The sequence below is a fragment of the Lissotriton helveticus genome, chromosome 4_1 (assembly GCF_964261635.1).
Source record: "Lissotriton helveticus chromosome 4_1, aLisHel1.1, whole genome shotgun sequence".
Lineage (NCBI taxonomy): Eukaryota > Metazoa > Chordata > Amphibia > Caudata > Salamandridae > Lissotriton > Lissotriton helveticus.
The window spans coordinates 1,086,291,218-1,086,305,623 of record NC_136063.1 but is presented as its reverse complement, the minus strand read 5'-3'; the positions used below and the strand labels follow the sequence as shown (position 1 = coordinate 1,086,305,623).

The window sequence follows — 14,406 nt, the reverse complement described above, 5'->3', positions numbered from 1 at the left end:
GTGAGGCATGTCGGGAGCAGCGCTGAGGGAAACTGATTAGTAATTGGGTCAGCTAGTGAAAACGTCATCGCGCGACGTAACGGCGGCCATTTTAGAGCTAATTGACATTCCTCAAATTCCTGTCAGGAAATATAGCGTGTATGTGTAAAAACAACTTTGAAATTGACACGCATATGCAAAAAAGTGATTTTCGAGCTGAGAGCGAAGCGGAGACATAGCGCAACGCGCATAAATAAACGCAAAGACTTTTGCATGAGAAGGAAAAAATGAAAAATAATAAATAAAACGAGAATAAGACAGTAAATAGCTTAAAGTAAACCAGGAATAATAAGGCTTGGTGCAAGCTTGAAGAAAAATAGTAAAGAGAGAATTTTAAAGGTGTCTTTGGGACAAAGTAGTAAATAAGGAAAGATGGCACCAAGTAATAATATATGTGTTCCACCACTTTTCCTTGATGAGCCAGGAAGACCTGTAATGAAATGGAAAAAGTGGCTAAGAGCTTTCGACAATTATATTATCTCAATTGATGGAAAGAAATATGATGCAGAAAGGAAAACATCACTACTGTTTGGGTTATTAGGAAAAGCAGGACAAGACGTTTTTGATAGTTTGCCAGAGTATGACAATCCCCCAGGAGTTTTCATACCAATGAATGAATATGATGAAGCGATTAAAATACTTGAAAAACAATTTGATGAGGAACCGAACATAATGGTGGGGAGGCATAAATTTGCATTGAGAAAGCAGGAGGAAGGAGAAACAATTGAGGAGTACATAGCTTGTTTGAGAATTCTGGCAAGGGAATGTGAATTTGAAGACATGACTGACACGTACATTAGGGACCAAGTGGTGTTTTACTGTTATTCGAAAAAGGTGCAGGAAAGGTTACTTGCATGTAAAAAGCCAATTCTACAAGAGGTTGTGGATATCGCTAAAGGAATAGAGAGATCATTAATATCCACAAAAGAATTGTCATGTACCAATAGTAATGCTAACGTATTTTACTTGCAGGAAAAAAGAAAAGGCGACAGCAAAAGTAATGACAAAGGTGGGAGCAACAGGAAGGTAGGAGGTAAAAATTTAAATTGTTTTAGGTGTGGCGCACAGGACCATTTAGCGGATTGTAAGTCATGCCCTGCTCTTAACAAGAAATGTGCCAAGTGCAAGAAAATGGGTCATTACACTACATTGTGCAAATCTAAAGTGACATATGGTAATGTAAAAGTGAATGCTATTGGTGAATATGATGAGGAAATGTGCGCAAATATTGTATTATATGTTGAAATGATAGATGGTAAAATTAAAGGACCAGTAGGAGAAGTCAAAATTGGTGATGTTGAATTGCAGTTTACTGCCGATTCTGGGTCACCAATCGCCATCATATCTGATAAGTTATATCAAGAAAAATGGAAGGATGTAACGTTACAAGAAACTGAAATAAACCCAAAGGCATTTGGGGAACAAGACATAGACATGGTCGGGTATTTTTGGGATACTGTTACCTTTAAAGGAAGAGTAATCACAACTAAAATATATGTAGCAGAAAGAGGTAGGATTTTAGTCGGTTGGAAGGATTTAGCAAAGCTTGGAATAATCTTGCAACCAAGTGCAAAAAATCCAATAATCCTCAAAGAAGATTTTGTAAACAGCATAGGTATGGGGGATGAAGACAAGAATTTAGAAAATGTGCTGGAAAAGTATAGAGACATATTCAGAAATGAGATAGGGTGTGTAAAAGGATTTACTCACGACATAAAATTAAGAGAAAGTGCAGTACCTATAAAGCACAAGGTAAGAACAGTACCTTTGTCAATAAAAGCAGAATTAAAGAAAGTACTGGAAAAACTGATTAAGGAGGGTGTGATTGAGGAAACAGATGAATCTGAATGGGTGTCAGCAATTGTAGTTTAAAAAAAAAGAGAACAGGAGACTTAAGACTATGTGTTGATCTAAGATCCTTAAATAAAAATATTTTGGTGAACTGTCACCCACTCCCCAAGATTCAGGAGATACTCCAATCTGTCACTGGTTCGAAATTTTTCACTTTAATAGATTTAAAGGCAGCATACCATCAGGTAGTTTTGACTGATAACAGCAGAAAACTAACCACATTTATAACACCGTTCGGGGCGTACAGATACATCCGCCTGCCATTCGGATTAGCTTCATCATCAGGTGTCTTTCAAAAACTAATGGATATACTGTTCAGTGACATGAAAGGGGTAGAGGCCTTTCAGGACGACATCCTGGTACACTCAAAGACAGAAAAAGAACACCTAGAAGTCTTGGAGAAGGTACTAAGTGTGCTTAAAAACAGGGGGATGACAGTATCAAAAGAAAAATGCAAATTCATGGTGAAAAAACTTGAGTATCTGGGTCATATCTTAACCTCTGAAGGAATCACACCCAAGGATGATTTAGTAAAAGCCATCAGAGAAGCCCAGTGACAAGGAAACATTAAAATCATTCTTGGGCCTCAGCGAATACTATTCAAAGTTCATAAAAGGATATGCAGACATAGTTGAACCTTTGAGGAAATTGTTGAGGAAAAATGTGAGTTACACATGGTCACAGGAGCAATTTCACGCCTTCAAAGAGATTAAGAGCGATATAGCAAAAGCTCCTGCACTCAAACCATATGACCCAGAACTTGATAATGTGTTCACAGTGGATGCTAGTGCCAAAGGGATAGGGGCTGTATTCTGCCAGCTTCAAAAGGGAAATGAGAATACAATTGCTTTTATATCCAGAAGGCTAAATGAGACCGAAAAGAGTTATAGCACAATAGAGCGTGAGACACGTGCATGTGTTTGGGCTGTGCATAACTTGAAAGACTACCTGTGGGGTAAAAGTTTTACAATAATAACTGATCAGAAGCCTTTAGTCTACATGATGGAAGGTTCAGGTAGAGGTAATGGCAGAGCAAGTTCTAGACTGTTGAGGTTACTCTCGAAGCTTCAAGAGTACAACTTCAGCATTCAACATATAAAAGGTGGAAAGAACTGCAGAGCTGACTACCTATCACGGTTGCCGGTGAGTGATCAGCAAGATGAGTCACTAGATGATACTGAATGTGTAGTGGCATGGGTGGATGCAACTGCCATGTGTTGTGGATCTATCACAGAGGAGGAATGGCTAAAGAGTCAGGAGAATGACAAAATAATGGAAAAAGTGATGACTCATATAAAAACAAAATGGCCACCCATCCGAAATCTACAAAATGAATTAAAAAGCTATCAGCAAATTGAAGAAGAACTGACCATAGAAAGTGGATTCCTTAAAAGAGGTAATTTATTTATACCACCTACAGGACTCAGACAAAAAATAATAAGACTACCCCACACGGGTCATCCTGGTAGTACAGCCACAAGGAATATTCTAAAAGAGTACTACTGGTGGCCGGGAGTGGATAAGGAAGTGAAGGAGCACATAGACAGTTGCGAGGAATGCCTCAAGGCAGACAAACACTGGAAAATCAGCAGAGGAGTACTGCAAATGGTTGAGATACCAAATGGACCATGGTCAAAGGTCGCTGTAGATTTTGCAGGACCGTTTGGAATGTTGTCTGATGAGTGCAAGAACATAATTGTGTTAACCGATTACTACTCAAAGTGGGTACACTACAAATTTGTAAACACAGTGAGCACAAGTGTGGTTATAGAGTTTCTGAAAAAGGTGTTTGCATCAGAAGGGCAGCCTAAAGTTATAGTATCAGACAATGGTACTCAGCTTGTGTCCAGCCAGATGACAAAGTTTTTGGAAAACGCAGGAATCAGACAAGAGAAAACACCACTGTATAGCCCCAAAAGTAACGGACAAGTGGAGAGAATGAATAAATTCATTAAAGAGGGCATCCAACTTGCGATGGCTTCAAAACTAAATGTCAAAGAGTATATACCGGAAAAAATAAACACATACAACAATACACCCAATGAAACAACTAAGCACACCCCTTTTTTCTTGATGAGGGGGAGAAAATGCAATAATTTACTAACCCCCAAGTTAAATGAATGGTACAAAGAGGGAGTCAAAGCAGAGGAAATAAAAGAAAACGATCTCAAAGTAAAAGAACGGATTGTATGTAAGCAAGAGAAAACCAAGAGATATTCCGATCTTACAAACAAAGCAAAAGAAAAGATTATAGTACCTGGTGATTGGATACTAGTAAAGAAACCTTGTAAGGTAGCCAAGGGAGAATCTGTGTATAGTATCCCTGTAAGAGTGAGTAAAGCTTCCAAGGGTTCTGTATGCATTGAAGGAAAAGGATGGAGAAGCAAGGATGATGTTATCAAACTGAAAGAAGGACAAGAAAGAATCATAATGAGAGGCAAAGAAGGAAAGATGTTGATCTTGATGAAAGTGTGCTGGAATGGGAAAACGTTGCAGATAACCAAAGTCGCTCTGAATTAGAGGATGGTTTAAACCTCTCGGAAAGTAAAGGAGAAAGGGCGAGTGAAGGCATGATAGAGGACAGTTTTTATGGAACAGACATAAACAATCCTGACTCAGTTATGCCTTTTGGCAATATTGAGTTTGCCGATGAACACGTGACTCTTGACAAAAAATGTAACACCACATGTGCCAAATGTAAGTCTGGTAGAACTATCAGACTGCCAAAGCGTTTTGATGATTACATTATTGAATGAAGATTGTATATGTATATGTTTATATTTTTCCATTTTTGTGTTCTTATGGGAAGAAGGGAGATGTTGAGGAATGTAGTTACTTATTTATCTGAAACTGTTCTATGTTTATAGTCACGTCGCATAACGTCATCCTCCGAATGTTTGGAGATGATTTATGTGACGTCATTACGATCTCACGGCAGACGCTGTCACTGTTTCGCCGAGAGTGCCCGTAATCTTCTGGCTCCTTGTGGGCCTTCGTTGATTGAGTAATAAACTCAGTTTAATCTTCTTTATTGTGCCATCGTTTATTGAACTACAACAGGGGCCCAAAGCCCACAGTACTGCACGTTTTAGCCAGGTGGAGATGGCAGAAATATTCCCTGGCCTTGCCCATGCCAAACCAATACCGATGACTGGGATGAAATTATGAAGCATTGAGGGGTCGATAACTAGCTTTGGCGCTCCTCCTATCTAAGATATTTCACTCAATTGTAGGGTGGGAATGGTGGGAGTGATTGTGGCGACTATTATTGTTTGCATGTTCGAGGTGTTTACTTGCTACATATCTTCTCTGTATTTCCTCTCTCCTCTCACCCCACCTCTTTCCTGGCATGCCTTCTCTGTATTTCCTCTCTCCCCTCATTCCACGTCTTCTCTGGGGGTGTACTAGATGGCAATCCAAGTTGTTATGCATAATGGCAATTTTTCTGAACAATGGGCATAACCCATTCTTGCAGTTGAGTGGAGTAAGGGTGCGCATAACCATATATATGACATTATCCTGTGAAATCTTTTCAGTGAAGATTATTAAAACAAAAAGTGTTGCGTGGCAAATGGATCACTATTACATGTACTCTGCTGCTTGCCTAGCCAGCCAATTGGAGGCAGGCTATGAATTAGGCTGAGTGCAATGCATTTTTTATAAAAATCACACCTGCCAAATACCCGACGAAGGATAAGGAGGAAGCACATGACTCGTAATCTTCAGTTCAATCACACCTCAGGCAATAAAATGTAACTGTTCTATGTTAAACATTTCATAAAATACAACTACGAGGAGTGGCTTAAAAATATATTAACCAAAAAAGTCAAGCTAGCCCAAGAAATATGCTACAACCTACATAACCCCATATATTTTTACAGTTATTTTACTGATGAACTCTGTATTGACTAATTTGCCAAACAAATTGTATAGGACTCTTGAACTGCCTTTACTTGCTATAAAATATTTTTATTTTTATTTTGAGGATTTCCAGAAGACGAGCAAACTAGTAGCCATTCTACGAAAACACATTGTGAGCATCAAATGTCATACATTTCCATTTTGATAAAGACTTGGTTATATACAAGTAGGAAAAAACAACTTACTTGTCCCTCATGTAATTGTGCCCAATTTGTCCAGAGATATCTTCAATAGCAGAGAGAATATGATCGAAAGCCTTAAAAGAAATCAACCAGATTAATATTGGTAATGGTTTAAGATGTGTATTTCGGATGCAAAGATCCTTAAAACACAGTACAGCAAATTAACTAGATAAATAAATAAATAACATAAGTATATTCAACATTTCATAAAACACCGATCTCATAAAACCTCGTCCCACAATAAGATCAGGAAAGAGAACAAATAAATAAAAAGTGCAATAGTGTGTAAAGGGGTGATTTCAAAGGAGAGGGAGCTGCATCTAGAGTATAAGTAATGTCGGAAGGTCGCTATTGGGCATCATTGTTTGGGGACTTGACAATGCACATGTGCGTAATGCAGGCAGCATGCAGATATTTTGTCACCACATCAACAATTACCTCTCTCGTGTCTGAGCATAAAGTGCATAGGCATAATGGCGAAGGCCAAAAGCTTACACAACTGGCTCAGCCAATGTTTCCGGGGTCTATCAAAGGCTGGGCAAAAAAAGGCAAAGTGATACAGTTTTTTCCGCTGACTTGCATATTGGATTATTATCATGGATGACTTTAAATTGTTATGAACTCAAAATTATTCTCACACCGAATGACGGTAGCTAAATCATTGCTCCACTTATTAGTTTTTGTTCTGTTATAGTCATACAAGTACATAGTCTTAATACAGTTTCTATTTTGGTCAATTCTGCCCACCAAAAGTATGATTGCAAATCAGAGGATTGAAATACAGTGAGTGTGGTTGCTGTTTCATCATGGTATGTATTTTCATTCAACTTTCCGAGCAAACATAACACTTTATAAGTCATGAGCTAAATAATTACATGTTTCATGTCAAATAGATAATTTCAACGCATTATAAAATAAAGAAAACACATGTAAACTAGAGGATGAAGAACACAAGGAACTAGCAACACTAGAAGGTTCATGGTTGATATGCTAAAGAATGCAAAAAGCTCGCTTGACTTGAATATAGTACGTTACTTTCTATGTGAAATAAAGTTGGATAGCAAAAGAGCCTTTATTATAATCCTTCTGTTAAACAGAAAGAAAGAAAGAAAGGACTGTAATGAAGGCTCCCTTGCCACCCACCTTCATTTCACAAAGAAACAATAAACATTGACTTTGCCAAAAGATCTCACTTATGTGAAAGCTATTGGCTTTGCCAGCGTCTTTTAGCTTTGTTGTACAGCTGCTGTTTAGTATGGCTAAAAGTTAGTGAGGTGGTGTAGATTGGAGTGGCATGGAATGGAATTCTGTAGAGTAGAGTAGAGTGGCATAGGGTGGCAACAGTGGAGTGGCACAGAGTGGAGTAGAGTGGCATGGACTGGAGTAGCTTAGAGTGGAGTGGAATGGCATGGAGTTAGGTAGACTGGCATAAACACCTTTTATTGATTTAAAAACATTGTAGAACACAAATATAACCTTTATCAAAGGTGTGAACAGTAACAAAAGGAATGTACATACATTCATCAATGAAAAAGAAAAATTCAAAGTTCTACACAAATCTAAATAAAACTAATTACATGTATATGTGAGATTTTCTGTTCGCTCAGCTGCTAAATAATAGATTACTGCATGTCACGCAATGACGCAGGAGTGAGAGGTTGAAAGGTAACGTTTAATTGCTTAAGGATAATATTACAGATAATTGCCAAACAATGTTATCTGGAGCAAGCCTGGGATCCCTTTTTACTAGTTACATTAAATTTGGTTTGAAATTATTGGTATTTCAAGGTTCTACACTTTGCAACGCAGCCGTTGCTCTGTAGGTGGACACAATGATATCTGAAGTATAAATAGTCTGGTGTTCAGTTAGAAGCTTATCGCTAAGCACAATGCTGTTCATTCTTCTGCAGAGAGGCTCACGGGTGGATTCTTTCCAGCGGGTGGGACTCTGCAGACTTGTGTCTGACACATTGTACTCCAGAGATGAGGAGAAGGGGAGGTGATTATGGCACATTAGTGTTTGTGTTTTAGGGAAGCGAAAGGGGGTGCAGGGGGTGAAAACAACCCCGTACAAATGTGTTTTGTATAGGGAACTCAAAATGTCCTGTGCTACATGGGAGGAGATCGCCCAGTTTATATAGGTACTCTTGCATCATGCATGGTACTTGTAGTATTGCAAAGATCTGAAAGCACAGAAAATCAAGGTGTCCTCCATGGGCCCTGCGAGAGAGCTCTTTATCAGAGATCTTTTAAGGAGACGCCGCAGTTGTGCATGTGGGTGTGTGTGCCTCGGACAGTGAGTGGGTGAGTGAATTAAAATTGCCTTAACGGTACCCGGAACCTAGTTTTATTCGGGGGTCCGAAAGATAAGGTTAAAAAACACAAAAGGATGGGGAGCACCTCCTTCAAGCAAATACGGAAGAGGAATGAATATCTTCCTGCTGCTCTCAAAATCCGTGTGAAAGGGTGAAAAGTGAGATTATGTCAATATGTTTTGCTCTTAAAGGTGGTCCATAATGGATCCAGGAGCGCTTCGTCAGGACCGTGAAGTGAAAATAAAAATAAAGAGAGAATAGGAATCAGGGAAAAGACACCCTGTATTTCTACTTTACCTAGAATTAGGTGTTGATGCGTCTGAGCGCTAGTAGGAACGTCTGGTTCGAGTTCCTTTACCCAACCTGGTGATAAAAACATAATCTCACTTTTCACCCCTTCACACGGATTTTGAGAGCAGCAGGAAGATATTCATTCCTCCTCCGTATTTGCTTCAAAGAGGTGCTCCCCATCCTTTTGTTTTTCAACCTTACCTTTCGGACCCCCGAATAAAACTAGGTTCCGGGTACTGTTAAGGCAATTTTAACGCACTCACCCACTCACTGTCCGAGGCCCACACACCCACAAGCACAACTGCAGCATCTCCTTTAAAGATGTCCGATAAAGAGCCCTCTTGCAGGGCCCTTGGAGGACAGAAGCATCACCCCCACGAGCAGCAATGCCCGATGATGAAGCATGACACTTGCAAGGGTGTGTGAGGGCACTATATTCAAAAGGAGCAATTCTCTCATTGTCATAAAAACCCAACTCTATTGAGAGAGACCACTCTGGCTCCTTAGAAAACCACAACAGGTTGCTTTCTCTTCTTTCTATAGGAATGGTTACCCCTTAGTGAATAATACACCATCCAAAATTTACCCAACTGGTCTCAGCATGAAGACTTTTATGACACATGGAGTCTCACTATTACACACTTGCTACATATCCACCGCAGACACATGCACATGGAATGTCAATGCAAAGAAATGAGAGTCATATAAACTACGCTACCAGTCTTGACACTCAGTGCCTCTTTGTCACACTTCACCCACCTATATATATTCACCACCCTTCATCTAACCCTCTGATTTTACAGAGACCACTCATCTGGTATTCAAGCTATCACTGATGCCCTTTGTTTCCAGTGCTATCACAGTTGGCAATCAGCCTCAAGACACCTTTCTTACTCATATCCCCAGTGTAGGTCACCTGAGACAAACTAGCAGGAGCTCCCCTCACCCTTTCTTCTGCACATTAGAGTCTTGCTATACTGAGCTTCCCTTCGCTGAGTGGCCTAGCCGTTTTACCCCCTTTGTTAGCCATTAACAATTTTTGCTGACTTCAGCCATATGAGTATCTCAAAAAGTCTCTGCAACCCTTCACAGACCACACTCCTTTTCACACATCCACCTTTAGACTACTCTGCCAAGTTCCAGTCCCACCCCACTCTAATCCACCATCACAGTACTGTCACAGCATCAGACTGTGTCTGTTATTACTAAGAGTGTAACAGTCTCGTGATTCATTCACATTGGAAGCTCTGAATGTTTAGTAAATACATACTAGTTCAATAAGAGGGTTGAAAAAGGGGGTGGTTTCTAGACGTTGACATGATATGCAGCATGAATAAGAACAATATACAAAAGGGATATTCTAATACATGTGGTCTAAAATCACATGGGTATCCTCCTTCTCCTGGTCTTCTTCCTTGTCCTCCCGGTTCTTCTATGCCTCCTTGTGCTCATCATCTTCCGAGTCTTCTTGGTTCCAAGCCCTCCTTTTCTGGGTTGTTTTGGTCCTCCAAATCCTCTTCCTGACTCTGGTCCAAAAAGGTCTGGTCACCCTGGTGGTATTGTTTGCCTGAATCTGGTGTGCCTGGTCTAGTACTTTCTAATACTGGCCTTGTTGACAATGCTCCTGACCATTATGCTATTAGCCCTTCCTCGGTCTCCTGATCCTGGTGCAGCTTATACTCACCACTTTATTTTTGCTGACTTGCTAGGTCCTTTTCTACCTAGCCCTATTGTCCTGGTTCTCAAAGCTCAGGCACTCATAGTCTCCCTGGTTTGGGTCACCCTAATCTTCTTCCGTATGTTGCACCTGGAACTGTGTGCACAGTTCCTGGTCCTTCATATTAGGTTATCGTGAGCTAGGCCTGGCCATTTGGTCCTGGTCTGCGCCATTGATCCTCATGACTCTGTTTGTCCTGGTCACCCTGATCCTTGCCATCCTGGTCCTGAAACCTCTTGCTCTATTTGGTACTTCAGGTTCTGGCGTCTCTGTCCCGCCTAGCCCTTCTCCTGCTTATCCTGATCATTCCAGTCCTCCTAACCCTCTCCCTCAATACTGGTCCTAATGGCCCTAGGCCATCCGCTCTTCATCCGACTAGTTCTCCTGGTCCTTCACCATCTTGTCATTATAACCTTGGCCCTTGTCCTCCTGCTCCTTGTCATCCTGGCACTGCACTAACTTGTCCACTTAATCCTGATCCCCCTTTTCCAGCTCATCATGTTCTTAGCCACCTGCATCGTCATCCTAGTCCTGATGTCCCTGTTCCTCCTTTTCCTTCTTACCTTGGTTGTCTTGATCCTTGTACTCAAGGTCCTGATCATCTTTGTATTGCTCTTTATGGCCCATTGCTTACAGTCTCTCTTAGAACTTGTTCCTCTTGCTCTTGTTGCCTGTGTCCCTGGTTTAACCTCCCTGCGCCTCCTGGCCATGGTCGTCATATTCTTGTTTTCCATAGACCTTGTCCTTCTCAAGATTCTGTGTCCATTGGTTCATATCCTATTGGTTCAGGGTTTGGTTTCTCCTTAGCTTAGCTCTCATGGACCTGGTCCACCAGACATCATAGTCTTGGTCTCCTTGATTCTGGTCATCCTGGTCCTATTATGGTGGTTCTCATAAACCTTGTCTTTTGGCCATCCTGGTTCTTCTTGATTCCTTCAGTCTTGGCACATTTGGACCCTTTACTTTCTGGTCCTATAGATCCTGTTCACTTTGTCCTGGTTCTTCTCACCCTGAACCGCCTAGCCCTAGTACCACATGTCGTAGTCCTGCTGGTCCATCGGTCCACCTGGCCTCTTGGTTCCTGATCCTCTTACTCTTTGTCCTCCTGGTTTGGGTTGCCCGAGTTCTCCTGGATCTGTCCCTTGCTCTCTTAGTACTACTGGTACGGCACCCACTGGTCCTGGCACTCTTGATCCAGATTGATTCTGCTTGTTCAGTCCTATTAAGGCTCCTGGTAATTTTGGTCCAGAACCTATTGGCCACAACTGTTCCGTCCCTTTGGCCTACATGACTTGAGACCAATAGGTGTATATGCCTGAAACTCACTCTGCTGGGTAAATAGAATAAAAACATTTGCTTATTCAGCAGGCAGTTGAGTGAATAGACACTCTTCCTTTGAATTACCCATATTCATTGCTTACCTTTCTCCAGCTTTCACTTCCCCATTCCACAGAAGCGAAATTACTGTGTATCTCTCAATTTACCTCCTGTAAGTGTCCCAGAGCACCTTGCCCCCAAGCACTAATTGACTATTGTTAAGTGTCCAAGAACATTAAAAATAAATATATTCTGATAGGTGAAGAAAATATTTTTGCATTATGCCTTAAAACTACTATTGTCATATTGAAGACATCCAAATACTCCTGTACTGCAGAGCAAAATATCTTTGTGTCATATTCTGATGCTCCTGAAACAGAAGTTTGATTCCTACATTTCTCATTATAATATTAAAATAACAGAAATGTTTTTATTCAAATTTGGTTTAACAGTTTGTTTGTCAGTAAACAACATCTGCATTTACCTTTATGCATAATGTTGTATATTTGTATATGCACTTACTTTCAGCTGCTTCACACATGCTGCATCCCCATTACAAGAGGGCCACCATCCTGTCATTACATGGAGTCTGTTTCCTTCTTCATATACGACTAAATAAAGACCTCCTTGACATTATTTATCTGCCCGCCAGTCAAATGGTGCATTCATTATCTCTTCAGTTTAGCCCGAGTCCGGATAAACAGTGAAATTTCAAATATTTAGGCAGCCACGGTTTAAATAGTAAGATTACGTACTATTTTGGCAGCCATTGGGTAAATTGCAGAGATTATGGACTATTTGGCTGAGAGAAACAGCCACTTCCTTAAAATAAAAAAATAAACATCTAAAAACGTCAGCAATTCTTGGTTGTTCGAAGTCTCTTTCTCTCAGCTGGATATTTCACTCTCATCTTCTTGAGGTGTCTCAAAATCTGACCTGCCTCAGGCCAACAGGCTATGTAGAACAATCAAGTTTTTCAAGGGAAGTTGTAAAGTGTTTCAGTGTTGCATCATTAGAGGACGGACACATTTGCATGTACCAGTAAGTATTAATATTATTAACCTGCTTCTATTCTAAATCCTATTTCTTGAAATAGCTGCTCCATATTTCTTTGTTGGCTGCGCACTGCTGTCTTTAACATCACAGAAGGTAATTTTCTCTTCCTTACCCATCCTTTCTTCATCTTTAAGGATTTTTTTGATACAACTTTTAAAATATGGCATCCGAATATTTTGTGATCATGTGCCAATCTGTAAATGTATTTGCACAAATATGGCTGCCAAGTCCGAGGCCTTTGATAGTTTCTGTTTGCTTTCTTTGTGAGGTTGTCGAGACCTTGCAAGACCTTCTACATGCTATTATCAGTACCTTCAAACTCCCTGCGATTGCACAAGTTAAGCACACAGAGATAGATATTATTGACTCCAATATGGCTCGAGCGGTCTCATGAGACTTCACACCAGCTAAAAAAATAGAGCTTTGCTTGTCATGTAAACGAGAAATGGCAGCTGAGACATCATGTAAACCCAATCTTATACCAGCATCATAGCACTCTAACTTCTCACCTGTACTTCTCAACCTCAGTGCCATAGACAGGTGAGTTAAGGTCCACATTCCTTTTCTGCAGATGTTGGACATGTTGCTCTCCTGATCACAGGCTGGGCTGCAGATGTTACAACTGGTTGTGCTGGTGAACTCCTTCTTCCTTTCACAGATTGTTCTACATCGCAGTTGTGTGTCTCCAATTGGCATTAGAATGCATGTGGGTTACTTTACTTACTTGCATACAGAAGGTTGCAAGGAGGTGAAGACCAGCCAGCGGATAAACAGATTTTTTAAAGTAAGTTTTGCGTCAAGTTATTGCATCTGTTACTCCCAAAGAAAAGCACTGATGCAGGTATACTCATGATAAACTCTTCATTCTATTTATAACCTCATTATCACTTGTTCTGTTTTTATGGGACATTGTCTACCACCAGGGCATCCTAGTGTTATCTTACTATCTTTCTCTAAACTGCCCCTCTCATTTCCTGCACATCCTACAGGTCTGAAGTTCTGTCCAGTGTTTGAACTTCAGGATTGTAGGATTATAAACTTTGTCATCCAAGCAATCCAATTATAACAAGATTCATCTCTTGAAAACAGGACCCTTCATTTAAGTCAGTCAGTCAGTCAGTCAAAAGTACTTTATTCGGTTCATATTAAAACCATAAAAGTATACTAAACATCTCATATCAAAAAAGTTTTTTTTTTTAAAGCATAAAATTACAATAAGGCTATACAAGCTTTAAGTACATACAGTACCAATGATCATTTAGTTTAAAATACTTTTTTTTAAAACCATATTGCCATTTTAAAACATTCTTAGATTCAGTTAATTTGGGCTAGTTCATAACGTTGGCTATTCCCATCTAATTTTTTTCTTTAATCTAGCTGCCGCAGTAAGAAAATTAGCAACATTAAAAATCTCCCGCACGTTCGAAAGCAGCTGCAGATAGAGGAGGGCTGGTTTAACTTGCATAAAGCCTTTGTCTTTTAAAATAGGGATAATAAAACATTTACGAATATGAAGAAAGTGCTCACAGAAAAAAATAAAGTGCATTGTATCTTTAGCAGAAAAGCCATCACAAGAACAGATCCCCAAATCTTCCTCCCTTTTCCACCCCGGGAATCCAGCAAGGAGGAGATGAAATTGATTCAACCTGGATCTGAGTAATAGAAAACGGTGGTTTGAGTTAGTGACAACGTTCAGGTATGGCTCAATAGCACATGA

At 40.2% G+C, this 14,406-nt stretch overlaps 1 protein-coding gene across 2 annotated transcripts in view; it reads right to left on the bottom strand.

Annotated features, from left to right (window-relative positions):
• SLC9A3 (solute carrier family 9 member A3) overlaps positions 1 to 14,406 on the bottom strand; it is a 1,113,267-nt gene that overhangs the window by 258,379 nt on the left and 840,482 nt on the right. For both annotated transcript variants that reach the window (XM_078687678.1, XM_078687679.1), the window contains exon 9: positions 5,997 to 6,067. In XM_078687678.1, the coding sequence (XP_078543804.1) occupies positions 5,997 to 6,067 (71 nt within the window). The remainder of the gene's footprint in view (positions 1 to 5,996; positions 6,068 to 14,406) is intronic.